Here is a 13,780-nt window from a genome sequence, read left to right as displayed (position 1 = left end):
TATTTGGAGTCCTGGGTAGTGATTTTTTTCTTACTTCTTCAGGCTATGCCCTATGTAATTTGCTAATTGATGGGCTTGTCTATAATAAGGCTCAGATGAATTTAGTTTAAGGCTATATTCTGCTGCTTCATGCGTACTTAACTTTATGTGGAAGCTGAAAGGGACTCTGAACATTTAGAGAATTCTGAGGACTTTGTCGGTATTTCTGATACCACTATGGCCCATTCTACCCCCAAAGCCTGGCCTGCCTTCATGCCCAGTCCTTCTAGGCTTCTGGTTAGAAGTGGCCCAGAAATTAAGAATTACATGGTCGGGGTTTAGGAATGACTTGGATTAGTCCTGGAGCTGATCAGAGAGTTTGAGGGTGCCCACAATGAGGGTGACCCCAAATGTGGGCCCCACTTTGCTTCTCCAGATTTTGCCTAACCTGGCTCTGTCCTTGGTGTAGGAACCCGTTGTTTGTCAAAGTGACAACATGAGGCCCCTGAAGGTAGTAAAGAATCTAAGAACAAGCAGAGGTGGGGAAGACCTCCATTTTTCTCAGATTTATGGTCTGCTGTTATTTCCCTATGGGTTTTCTGAAGGACTAGCCGTCTTCTTCCTAAGGAGGTCCCATTTGACTCTGTAAACAAGGTCTTATACACGGGCACCAAATTACTGATTTTTTTCGGATGTGAACAGGTGGGCTTCCCAACACCATCTCCGTCAGCCTGGAAGAGGAGGAGGAGCTGGAGGGCAGAGGGTCAACAGAATTCACGTGCTTCTCAGAGGACATCGTGGCCGAGCAGCTGACCTACATGGACGCGGTACGTCTTCTCTTTGTGTCTCAGATGTGCTTCCACTTAAACATGGGGGAGTGACAGTATTGGTGGCCTGGAGAGCGTGGTGCGGGCAATAGGATTTAAGTCTTTTTGAATCCTTGAGAGAGGCTGTGCCTATAAATGCAGAGTTAAGATGTGACTTGAGTCAGTCATCTGAATAATTCAGGCCTAAGCTCTTCTTGCAAATCTGGGGGAAGGTGCTTTTTACTTGGAGCTCAAGACACAGAGGGAAGTAAGAATTCTAATCCTAGTGAAACAAAATCTACCCTGTTCCACGGGTGTTTCTCTCCCTTCAGACTCAGAAATATTTCAAGATCTGAACTGTTTATTTGGAGGATTGTAAAGGGTCAAAGTATAAGTTAGGATAAAATGAATTCACCGAATCCACATGTGACCCTATCTGGCAGCCCATTTCCACGTGTGCTTCCTGTACTTTTGAAGTTTGAATATTTTTGTTAACTGTACATATTTGATTGTCAGTGACATTTCTTAGCTCAGTGTTAGCTAGTAAGTACCAGTTTCTTTCTTTCTTTTTTTTTTTTAAAGGAGACTTTTAGGAATTATCACAACAGTTTTAGCTCTTCTGCACTTAACAAGTTTTGAGAAAGCAGGAGAGTTTCCATCTAATGAGGATGCAAGTAAGGTATCAGAAGTAAATCAGATAGTCTGTGTGAAGTAAATCCTGGTCTTTTTCTTTTATACAAATCCCTACACAAATTATACTGAATCGTTGTACAAATGAGAATCTGATTTGTTAAAAAACATTTGTCTTTTGGTTCTATGATGATAGCATAAGAGAAAGATGGAAAACTTTGTTGGTTATTATTTTTAGGAAAAGACCTGGAAATCAGGATCTAAATACCTCTTTCTTCCTTCTACCGTGTGATATGGAATAGTTTTTCCTATTATATGTTTTTTACTTTCTTCGTTGTAAAGAATGTGGAACAGTGACATCGATGGGGGGGCATGTGCTGTTCGTCTGTGAGTCACTTTCAGGCAGTCAGTGAGCATCTAGTTGCATTATAGGTAGTTCATGATCATGAGTGCCCACAGTACACCTTGGGTATGATATTGAAGTTAAAATAACCTTAACCACATTTATCTACCCTGGCTTTTCTTGCAAGACAGAAAATTAAAAATGTCTTTAGTCCTTTAAATTTTCTTTTGGTCATTGTGTTCTATTTGCTCGGTTGAGCTGATTTAAAAAGATCACATAGGCTTTTCTGATGCATTAATGTATTAATTATTTACTTTTGTCTGTTGAAATGGACACCATGAGGCAAATCAAGTTGAAAAGGATTATTTGTCTTCACAAAATACCAACGTACAGATGCGCCAGATGACATACTTTGCCGTATAAAATGTCTCTGTTGTCTTAAAGTCAATTCCTCTTTTGCTCTAGCAACTGTTCAAGAAAGTAGTGCCTCACCATTGCCTGGGCTGCATTTGGTCTCAAAGGGATAAGAAGGAAAACAAACATTTGGCTCCTACGATCCATGCTACCATCTCTCAGTTTAATACCCTCACCAAATGTGTTGTCAGCACCATCCTGGGGGGCAAAGAACTCAAAACTCAGCAGAGAGCCAGAATCATTGAGAAGTGGATTAACATTGCTCGTGTAATTGTCTTTTCAAAATTATTCTTTGTGTTTAGTAGATATTAGAGCCTACTCTCATTACTTTGTTTAAATGGTTTAGCCATTTGGTTGGAAAGGCTGTCAAAAGACTCTATGTTGAGGGCCCATTTGGTGGTGGTGGTTGTTTTTGTTATTCTAAAGTAAGGAAAAAAGTTGCCTTTCTTAACTTGGGAGCTTATTTATTTTTCCTCTTAAAAAAAAAAATGTTCCCCCGCTAGCTTCTTTCTCCTGTGGGCCCCCACACTGCTGCTTTTCCAGGGAGAGACATTCTGTCTACTTTTTCCTTTGTGTTTACCATGGGCTGTCAGTCTCTTCCCCACTTTCAGTGAATATAACCAAGGGTCTGCATGTCAAACAGACTGCTTTTCAACCCAAAATGATTACCCATGCCCCCTTCCAGTACCTGGAAGCATTACATCTTCTGCAGATTTGAAGAGCTGGTACCTTCTCAGAATCCTGAATCTCTTCTCTAAAGAACTGAAACACTTAGGCAGATCTCACATCCATCTGAGGCCTTTCTGGGGGCCTCAGACCTGAAGTTGGAGGGCGGAATCTGTTCCTGGGCCTGAATTACATTCTGATGTTCAGTGGCTAGTCTCTCGGTTCAGTTTTTTACATGCTATATGACTTTCATTTATCAGCATCTTATGTCGTGACTGAGGAAATGTCAAAAGTATTCAGTCAGTGGTTACCATATATTTTGTGAGCTCCTGATGTATGTACGCTACAATATTATGTACTTTATGGACATAGCAGGATAGGACACTCTCCGCCTGGGCAGTAGAGGAGTAGGGCTGTGTGAGATGAGTACTGTGAAAGTGGATGAGGGAGAAAGTACTGATTGGGGTGATCAAGGATGGCTTCATGGATGAGGTGACATTTGAATTTAGCTTTGAATAGTAGTTAGGATTTTGGGTATTTGAAGATTCGAGAAGGCATTTTTTTTGTCTAGGCAGAAGAAATTACCTCAGTAAAACAATGATTTTGCAAAAGAATTACTATGTAAATATCCTACTAGTTTTTGTTCTGGGCTACATGGGTCAACCCTCAACCAAAACACATTTTGCTTTATATCCCACTAGATGTGTTTTTCATTAATCCCCTATCTGTAGGTCATAATGCCTAAGCCTTTCTTTTGGTGGCTGGCCTGTTAGAGGGATCGAACCCTGGACCTTGGTGTCATCAGCACCACACTCCAACCCACTGAGTAACTGGCCAGCCCATCCCTAAGCCTTTCGTATTCTCTTTTATTGTTTTTGACTAAAGAGCAAGGGCATAATTGTGCCAGAGAATTTGCCTTGTTTTCCTTGTTTTGAGTCTTTAGGTAGTCTGTCACTACACGATTTTTAGTATATGAAAAAAAAAAAAAATGAACAAGAAACATAAGAATATAAGTTGCATTAGTAACTTACGTTTCTCCTATTCTAAATTGAGCCTATTTCTCAACAAGTAAAAGTTACAAAAGAGGTTCTGATATAGTGTTATATAGCATGGAATTTCTCCATCTTAGAATAAGGAAGTATTTCTGTCATAAGTGCCACAGCATTTACAATCTTTTACACGTCTCAAAAGCAACTGGTCTGTCTACCCAATCCATTCAACTGCTTAGAAAGTCTATAGCAAGAATATCGCATCTGTGTGTATGACATAGTGTGGCTCAAACAGATGACTTTTGGTACAAATTATAAATTAGGCATTTATGTGGTAATAAGAAATACAACTTGAATAATTTGAAGTATATTCCAAATCCCATAGCATATGTGAAAAAGCCAAGTGTCCTTCCTCTTGGTGGTATAATTTCCTAATATTGAATAGGTTGTGTCTCTGGAAATTGTGTAGAGTAACTTAATAAAATAACAAAACTCCCAGGTGGTTTCCTGCCAAGATTTATTTTACTTTTCCTACATTCATCACAGTCAATTTCTGTTGATAGGATGTTTGAAAAATGGTCATTTTATATGCGGAAAAATTGTCTGACTTAATATTACTGTGTTTTCTGGGACTGGTCCTAATGCTACATTTTTACTTTTGCATCACATATCCTAGAAGATACCTTCTTTTCTAGAAATGGGACCAGATGCCTTTTGCACTCCTTTAAACCCCTCGTTTAAACCTCTTTCTGAATAATGTGTTCCATATGTTTATTACAAATTGTGTGATATATCCTTTAAACCCCTCATTTAAACCTCTTTCTGAATAATGTGTTCCATATGTTTATTACAAATTGCGTGATATATCTGTGCCTGAGTTCCTTTATTTATTGCAAGTTTCCTGATTTTTAGAATATAGCTTTTGGATTCTGAACCTTTGCTGAACCATGCTCTCATAGGCTTGGTTTCCAGACTGCAATTCAGAGCTTTTTTTTTTTTTTTTTTTTCTTTCTTTCTGTTTAAATAAGGGGAGGACATTGAGGCATTTGAAAGGGTGGGCATGTCTTCTGTAAAGTACTTCAGCATTTACTGTAAAGAAAATGTTTGAAGGTTTGTTTGGCATAGTTTTCGGTAGCCAGATTTTGGCATGCTAAATTAGCGAATGCTGTTTGCCCTTCGTATTCAGGATTAGCATTACTTCATGAAATGATCCTTGAAGCGATTTGCATTTACGCCCAACCACTCTGGGACCTCTCGCCCTAGATGTTCTGCACAAAGCCAAACACATGCTCACTTTGTATATTAGTTGAAACCCTGGATGTATTACACCCCCACGTGCCCGTATAAGAAGCATCTCCTATGACATAAGGCATAGTCCACTCTCCCCGTGTTGCCACCCTCTCCATGCCAGCCAAGAATGAGGCCTCTCCCTGGCTGTTTTCTGTCACTGCTATGCATCCAGCAGGACTTAGACTCCAAGGTCACTGACTGCTGATGCTACAGGCTCCTTATGGTAGCTTATGTTTAAGCAGGGAGCTTTCTTCTTACCCAGAAAATGACATCCAGAATGTTTCCTGTTCTCTTTCTATTCTGTTTTCAAACACTCCCCAAATGAATTTTATTTTAAAATCCCAAATTATTTTGGAAGCATTGAAGTACGAAGGTGTTTCTGAATGTTTATGGTTGCAGGAAAAGCCAATTTGAAATGAATGTGTATAAAAATATTCCCCATTGGCTAAAAGCATAAAAGCCGAAGTTCAACTTGTGAATTTTTATTGCCAAGTTATATACACCTCTCTGGACAAGGGTTGGTCATGAGATGTCTGATACCATCTGACCTTGACTTGGCTGCTGCCCAGTTTGCTTTGTGGGTCTAAAGGATACAGCGATCTTTCATGTGTATTTTTAGGGTATCTGTGTGCTTTCAGCAGAAGAAAGTTGATTTCTCTAGCATAGGTCTGTGGACTCACCTCCATTAGTGTTTTTACTAGAAAAGCTGGAAACTATAAAACTGTAACAACAACACAAAAAATATGTTGAAGGGAGAAAAACAAGCATACAGTGCCAAAATCTATAAAGTGTTTCAGTGACTGGGGTGGGAGGAAGGAGCCACTTTTTGATGTTCGGTATTTATACAGCTGCCTATTTAGTGGTAAGAATTCATAGCAGCTGTGATACCTCTGCAGCTGGAAACCACCAAGTCACTGTAATATTGATATTTAAATGTCTTTTATGTTTTAATCACACTCCATACAGGAATGTAGAATCCTGAAGGCCATCGTTTCAGCACTGCAGTCTAATTCCTTCTATCGGTTAAAAAAGGCTTGGGCTGCCGTCCCGAAGTAAGTTCCCAAGTGTCTGCTCTACTTTTCTTTGGCTGGGGTGGTTGGTTGCTGCATCAGTGCTATGGGTCCTCACCTTCAGGGCTCATATTATATAACTAGAGAAACATATTTGAAATCCTCTGTGTTTTCCAGGTGGGATGCCTTTTACTCATGATCATTAACGAGTTTTGAGGCAGGGCTGCTGCAGAAATCAAACTCCTCAAAGTGGGACAAAGCCAAGATCATTGGCTTTTGGCATAATTTGAAGGATGTGCTTATTATTTGGATTTGAGAGTTAAGGCTGTGGCGTGATGAAGTTATAGCAATTTGCCTTTACTTCTGGTTGTTTTTCAGCCTCGTTCCAAAGCCCTGAGCTATTCCAGGATGCAAGGGATAATGTGTGCCGATAAGATATTTGTTGTTGCTGTGCAACAGGAAACTATTTAATCCTTTTCTGCCTCAGCATATTAAAAGTTGTCTTAGTGATGTTAAAAAACCTTTTAAGTGTTCCTTCCTAGGTACTGGACTGAAATTACTAACTGGCCACATTCTGTGCTGCTTTTCTCCATATTTCTTCATATGATCTTTAGAACAACTAACCATTTAATTTCCTTATTATTTCACTATTACTATCTCCTCATTTTTCAGAACCTCAGTTGCAAGAGGGGTCTTCAGATAGTTCATGGGAAGATTTTAATTATCTTGTAATTCATTTTTTTGCTCGAGCTTTCTGAAGTATCCCCATAGATTGGAGAACTTTTTGCAAAAGAAGAAAGGGTGAGGGAGGGGGCAGTTCTGGTCCCATAGCAGTACAGATTCAGAGGTTGGCGGTTGTGTTGTGGGCACCAGCTAGGCCAGCTACCTTCGACAAGTCTACCTAGGTTTGAACTAGTCCAGAAGTCAGGCTATATCAGGGAAGAATGTGTAAGCTCTGTATAGTTTGTATTGTATGCATTGTAGTTAGCTTTAGTCAGGAGTGAGGCCAGCTGGCTCCTTAGCCATGGCTGCGCTGGTGGAATTGGTGGGTTTGTCCTCAGAGTAGGTCTGGAGAATCAGTTTCATCAATTCACTCAGAACTGATTAAGCCGTAAGGGACTGACACTATTCAAACTTGTAGGAGACTCATATTGGTAAACCAGCATTTCGTAAATTTGTGCTGAAAAATGAGTGCCAAAGTACTCAAACATATTGATGACTATTATTCAGGGAATAGTCTACTTTGGAAAGTCAAATTATCTATTAAGTAATTCTTTAAGGGGTAAAAAAAAAATAATAATTAAAGTGATGACCTTAATACCTCATGTCACAGAACTGTAGAAGCCACAGGCCACGTGGACTCCAGAGCTCGTGCTTTGTTTATAACAGCGTTATCTATCGGTAGAAGCATATAGGCAGATAGGCTTTTCAAAGTCCAGTGCAATTTTTGATTACCACTCCTGTCTTGGTTCTTTCTCCTCTTTATTATTTTGAACGGTGAAGGTGACTCTGTGTTTGTGAAAGAGAGATTAGTTGATTGATCTTTCTCTGCACATGCATCTTATGAAAGAAATGGGCCGTATAAAATCATTGGTGAAATATGATGGAAAATCAGAAACATACAGTGTCCTCATCATCCACACCCCCACATCACCTCTTCTTCCCCTCATCACAGTGCCCCACCCAACTGTGGTATCAAAAGCAGAGGGATGGTCAGGTTTTAAAATGCAGCCTTGCCCTATTGCCACCTTGTGTGATTGCACTGAAAGGTAATCCTGTCTGTCTTTGGTGGTTGATACATAGAACACTATGGAAAGTCAACTAGGCAGCCTAAGATTTCTTCCACAGCCAGTCTGAGGCCAAAACACAAGTAAAAACGTAGGTGGATTTGTATCTTAGTCTCTTTTGTTGTCATATGAGAATTAAATCATTTAACTTAAATTATTTCAAATTATTAAAATGCCAGCTGGCTTTTAAAAACTATTAGTGCTAGGCCTCTGTAATTAACAATAATTGGTTGTATGTTCTCAGATGGCTAGAAGAGAGGAGCTCAAATGCTCTCATTACAAAGAATTGATAAATTTTTCCGATGATAAATATGCTCATTACCATGATATGATCATCACACATTATTTACATGTATTGAAATATAATTCTGTATTCCATAAATATGTGCAATCAATACATGTCAATTAAAAATAAACTTAAAAAATAAACAGAAAACCCTCAAATCTGCATTCTGTGTAATGTGGGTGTCTAGTTTGTTTCTTGGTTGGCTGGTGGGTGTATGTTTTAGCAGGGACACTACAGAAGTGTCACTTCCTTAGAAAAGACATTTCTACATCAGCTTTACATACTCTCCATTGCCAAGGGACAAAGTTAAGATATCTTATTTGAGTATCGCTTCCCCTATAATCCCTTACATTTCTAGCTTTCAGTAGACAGAAAGGATGCCTATTTATTCTTCTTTATTTGGGGCCACATGTCATTAAATTCTTAATTATTATCTCCAAAATATAAATAGCTTTAATAGTTTTCTTTATTATAAGAGTAATATTACACTCATTGTAAAGCAAACAGGTTTTTAATAATGGCTTTTTCATGGTAATGGAAATGTTGCATATACTTGTACAGTGATACTGCCCCTGTTAATTCTTTGCCTTGAGAATCATGCACTCAGTAGCCCTGGAAGGGTACATAGAGAAAAGTACTGGATGGGGCAAGGGCAGAGCAGGTGCCTTACGTATGTGATCCCACTTACTTTCACAGCAATCCCATGAGGGGTGCTAATATTTACATTGTACAGATAAGAAAATTGAAGCAGCTTGCCCAGGATCACTCAGGAAGTGAATGACAGAGTTGGGATTCGAACCCACCTGCTCTGGCTGCAGAGCCTGTCATGGCTCCACCATTTTGCTCTGAGAGGAAGAACATTAGCCCATGATCCAGAAAATTGGGGTTCTATACCTGCAACTCTTAGCAGTTCCTAGTGGAAACTTGAGCAAATCCCTGGCCCTGACATCTTCATCTCTAAAATTAAGGGCCTGGCCAAGATGACCTCTCAGGTTCCACTGGGCTCTGTGTGTGTTGCTAAGGTAGATTTTTTTTAAAAAAGTACTGAAGAGAACTTGTCCCAGTTGAATGACTTGATGCTCTAATTGAGTATTCCTTTTTAATGATTATAACATGCATGGTTAGAAAATATTCCTCTCTTCTCACAAGGACCCATGTCCATCTTAAAAACATAAAAACCATCCTGCATAAAAAAGTCATTGGCTGGGCCGGCCCGGTGGCGCACGGGAGAGTGCGCCGCTCTCCCGCCGAGGGTTCGGATCCCATGTGGAGACCGGTTCCTGCTCACTGGCTGAGCGCGGTGTGGGCGCTGCACCGAGGGTTGCGATCCCGGTGCCAGTCCCCGGTGTGGGTGCGACACTGAGGGTTGCGATCCCGTTACCGGTCAGTAAAAAAAAAAGACAAAAAGGAAAAAAAAAAAGTCATTGGCTTCATCTGTGCTCATATTGCCCACCAGTCCTGGGATCAGCACAATCCCTCCGTAGCCATAGGTACTGAAGACAGCTAGGCCAAAGGTGTCAGGTTTTTACTAATTCTTCATTTTTAATTTCTTTTTTTTTTTTTTCCTTTTTGTCTTTTTTCGTGTCCGGCAACGGATCGCACCCCTCGGTGCTGCGCCCGCACCTTGCTCAGCCAGTGAGCGGGAACCGGTCTGTATGTGGGATCCGAACCCTCGGCGGGAGCGCCGCCGTGCTCCCAAGCGGTGCACTGTAGCAGCGTGCCACCGGGCCGGCCCTTCAGTGTTAATTTCTTAATCTCTCTTTGTAGGGACCGAATGCTGATGTTTGAAGGACTTTCAGATATCTTCTCAGACCATAATAACCATTTGACCAGCCGGGAACTACTGATGAAGGTGAGGGTCTTGGTGAGAGCACTGGGCAGCAATGCTGATGGCTCTGGAATCCATTCAAGGGAAGAGTAGGTTGAGGGCTCCTTAAATGCCTTCAGCCCCCAGAGAAAGCCTAAGGTGAATAGAAGGAAGAAATTTTGTTATGTAGAATCTAAGAAACTTGTGGCGCAGAAAATTTGAAGTCCAGCTGAGTTCTCTCCTTCTACTCTCCTTAGCTTCCCCCTTCTACTCTCCTTAGCTTCCCCGTTACGCAACCAGATTGTGAAACTTGAGTTTATATGTGTACTTCTTTAACAAGCTACTCTGCAAATACTGAGTGCTAGCAGTTAGGTGGATGAGAGGCCCTGGAATATTCCTTCTCAGCAAAACCTCCTAAAATGACAGAGGCCAAGCCAACAATTCCACATCCTTTATCTGGACTGAATTGCACAATCTGTCAGTCAGCAATATTTATTGAACAGCATATGAGAGCTAACTTTTGAACTACGCTAGGTAAAGTTATAGCTCGGTTCATTTTACTTCTTCAGACATTTGCCGATTGTCTAATATTTGTAAAGTATTGAACCTGCCTATAGAAATAAGATGATGACTGACACATACCTTGTTTCCAGGAGTTCACCATCTAGTTGGTGGCTGGTATAGACACTAAACAATGAGAATAGGTAGTGAAAAAAATAAAAATAAGAGGTTGTGAACAATCAGTCTTCAGCAACTAAGACAGGCCACATGCTATACCCACAGCTTTTCTATAAAGTGGATTTTATCATCCTCATCTTGTGGGTAGCCAAGACCTAGAGAGGGAAGTAATATGCCCTAAGGCCTAAACCCAACCTAGTGAGAGTTGAAAACCTGTGGGGTTTTTTGTTTCTGGCCAGTCCAGGGATCTGAACCCTTGACCTTGGTGTTATAACATGGTGCTCTAACCAAGTGAGCTACCTGGCCAGCCCTAAACCTGTGCTTTTATCATGTAGGCATAAAGTTATTTCTTCTGACCCCTTGGGAGTAGGGGGCAGGATGGATCAGGTGTAGGTTCACAGAGAAGGTAAATCAGTAAGTCAACAAATATTGATTGAGCACTTATGTGCTAGGTGTTAGAGATATAACCATCTTAAAGGGATGATCTTAAAGGGATTATGCCTGATCTTAAAGGGATTACAGTGTCATGGAGAGCAGCAGAAAAGTAGATAATTATAAAATAGTATGATATGTCTTGCCATAGAGGGAAGCCCTGAACTGAGCAATTAGAAGATATGATCCTTGTCTTTAATCTCTTCTTCTCTAAATTGGAAACAATAATAGTATTGGTCAGTTGACCTCATAGAATTGCTTTGAAGATTGACTATGGCAAAATATTGGAAAGCACTATGCAAATTTCAGTTATTTTTAGTATTTGGTGAGTTATACACATATAAAACTGAAGTATGCATAACACATGAAAATGAACAGAGGATAAGCTGCATATTTGAGCTTAGGGAGGATGCTTGGAGTAGGGATGAAGTCGCGTGCAGGTAGGGTTACTAAGAAAAGGCATCCACTTGGTAACTCTTAGATAGTCATTTCTGTGAGGGCATCGGTTACAGTCTTCATGACTGTTCTCCCACGTCCTGCTCATCCTTCGTGTCTCATTAGTCATGGAGTTCCTATCCTATTTGTGTAGGAATTTTAAACATTTCACTCACGGAGGTTAGCAAATTAGACCGTAATAACTTCGTATAGCATACATTATACGAAGTTATACGAGACCTCATAGAATTGCTTTGAAGATTGACTATGGGAAAATATTGGAAAGCACTATGCAAATTTCAGTTATTTTTAGTATTTGGTGAGTTATACACATATAAAACAGAAGTATGCATAACACATGAAAATGAACAGAGGATAAGCTGCATATTTGAACTTAGGGAGGATGCTTGGAGTAGGGATGAAGTCACGTGGAGGTAGGGTTACTAAGAAAAGGCATCCACTTGGTAACTCTTAGATAGTCATTTCTGTGAGGGCATCGGTTACAGTCTTCATGACTGTTCTCCCAAGTCCTGCTCATCCTTCATGTCTCAGTGTGGACTTGCCCTTTTCAGGTCTGATTAAGTGCCTTCCTATGTGCCCCAGGAGAAGCCTGCCGTTCTTCTGCCTTGGCACCTATCACATGTTCTATGGCTTATAAACTTCTTGCAGGCAGAGACTTTACATGTCTTTTTGGCTTTTGTATTCCAGTGCCTGGCATATAGTCGATATTCAGAAACTATTGTTTGACTGCATGAATTTGTGTCTTATCATTCGCATGATTTGGACAATGTGCCCACTGTTAGCCCTTCTTGGAGTTAGATAATATAAGTAGGGCAGTTTATGCTGATGTCTAACTTTGGATTTGGACTACCTGATTAACTGCATACTGAACAATGACTTCTGAGATCATGTTACTCCCTGCTTCACATCCCCCTAGATTTGCAGACTCCCTGCTTCATATCCCCCTAGATTTAGAAACCCATCGGGCTGGAAGGAGATGGCTTAGTGGTCTCCCTGTCAGTAATATGAAGCTAGACTAACTGGAGCCACACATTTGAATCCCAATAGCCCTGAGTCGTCCTTCCAAAGTACATAAATCGAATACCGCGCAGCTCATTGCTTGGTGGCAGTCTTCTGGCTGAAACCTTAGAAGCAAAGCTACATCTAGACATTAAAGATCCCATAAACCTTTCTTAAATGTAGAAGTTTACACCAGTACTGTAAGTTAAATTTCTTTTCTATGGCTCAAATCCCAAAGAAATGAAAAACTTGGCTATGAGTTCATGTGGTCTGTACTTTATCGTTAATGGTAGTGGAAAAAAACTTGGCTATGAGTTCATGTGGTCTGTACATTATCATTAATGACAGTAGAATGCTTTGGGCAGTCCACATGTATATGGCAGGTCTCTTTCCAGTCATTTTTGTTGATCATTCTTCATATGAAATGTGTAATTCTGGGTGTTAATTCTCAGCACAGTTGTGAAAAAATGAAGTCAAGATACTTAGATTCTCAAAAGGAACTCCAGGAAAAACTCCTGGCCTTTGTTACTAATATGTTACTCCTGGACTTATACCAATTTATAGCTGGCTAATAGTAGCATCACTTCTTAGCCTTTTGGCTAAGATCAAGTGTAATGACTGTTAATATCAGATTAATATAGTTGGGTAATCTTAGTTTTAAAAGACCTATCTTCTCTTCTACTTCTGGGTAGATGTAAATAATATATTATTACTTCCATGTTATGGACCAGGTAACATAATAATTAGCAAAAATCTGTGGTTTTCCTTTTAATTGTTGGAGAAATATTTTTATTTTTTCTCAAAGATTTTCTTAAACCTGTTATGTCCTTATGATTTCTGAAACTTAGATAATTTTAAGCAGATGAATTATAGAATTTACAAATTTCAAAACAACAGGAAAGCAGAATGTTACCAAGTCTTCTCGGTTTTGTGACTCTTGGTGGGAATTTTCCCTGATTGAATTGATATAAAAAACTGCTAGAAAGCCCCAGAAATTTGACTCTGGTGGAGACGTATGTTCAGTGAAGCTCCAAAACATGCTAAAGTCAGAATTGGAGGGAGAGACTGTTGGAACTGTGAAGACCTAGTCAAATAAAAATTATCAGTAGCTTCTGAGCTGTCATTTAAGCAGCATTTACTGAGATGGATCTAGTGCCGAGTAGACAAGAACTAGTAGCCGAGGTCCCTCTAAGGCCCAGGAACAGTAC

The 13,780-nt window shown here is 40.1% G+C and overlaps 1 protein-coding gene across 6 annotated transcripts in view; it reads left to right on the top strand.

Moving 5' to 3' along the window:
• The first annotated feature begins 642 nt into the window (after nt 1-642).
• The window catches only part of LOC103608398 (ral guanine nucleotide dissociation stimulator-like 1), a 37,053-nt gene continuing 23,915 nt past the window's right edge, over nt 643-13,780 (top strand). For 2 of the 6 annotated variants that reach the window (XM_008592837.1, XM_008592838.1), the window contains exons 1-3: nt 645-806; nt 6,084-6,169; nt 9,968-10,052. In XM_008592837.1, the coding sequence (XP_008591059.1) occupies nt 798-806; nt 6,084-6,169; nt 9,968-10,052 (180 nt within the window). In that variant the 5' untranslated portion in view covers nt 645-797. Of the gene's footprint in view, nt 807-6,083; nt 6,170-9,967; nt 10,053-13,780 lie in introns of all 6 variants that reach the window. The other 4 variants (XM_008592835.1, XM_008592834.1, XM_008592836.1 and 1 more) reach the window with 4 other exon arrangements.

Source organism: Galeopterus variegatus, unplaced genomic scaffold (assembly GCF_000696425.1).
Source record: "Galeopterus variegatus unplaced genomic scaffold, G_variegatus-3.0.2 Scaffold8394, whole genome shotgun sequence".
NCBI lineage: Eukaryota > Metazoa > Chordata > Mammalia > Dermoptera > Cynocephalidae > Galeopterus > Galeopterus variegatus.
The sequence above is the reverse complement of the archived record's forward strand: the minus strand, read 5'-3'. Positions and strand labels throughout refer to the sequence as shown.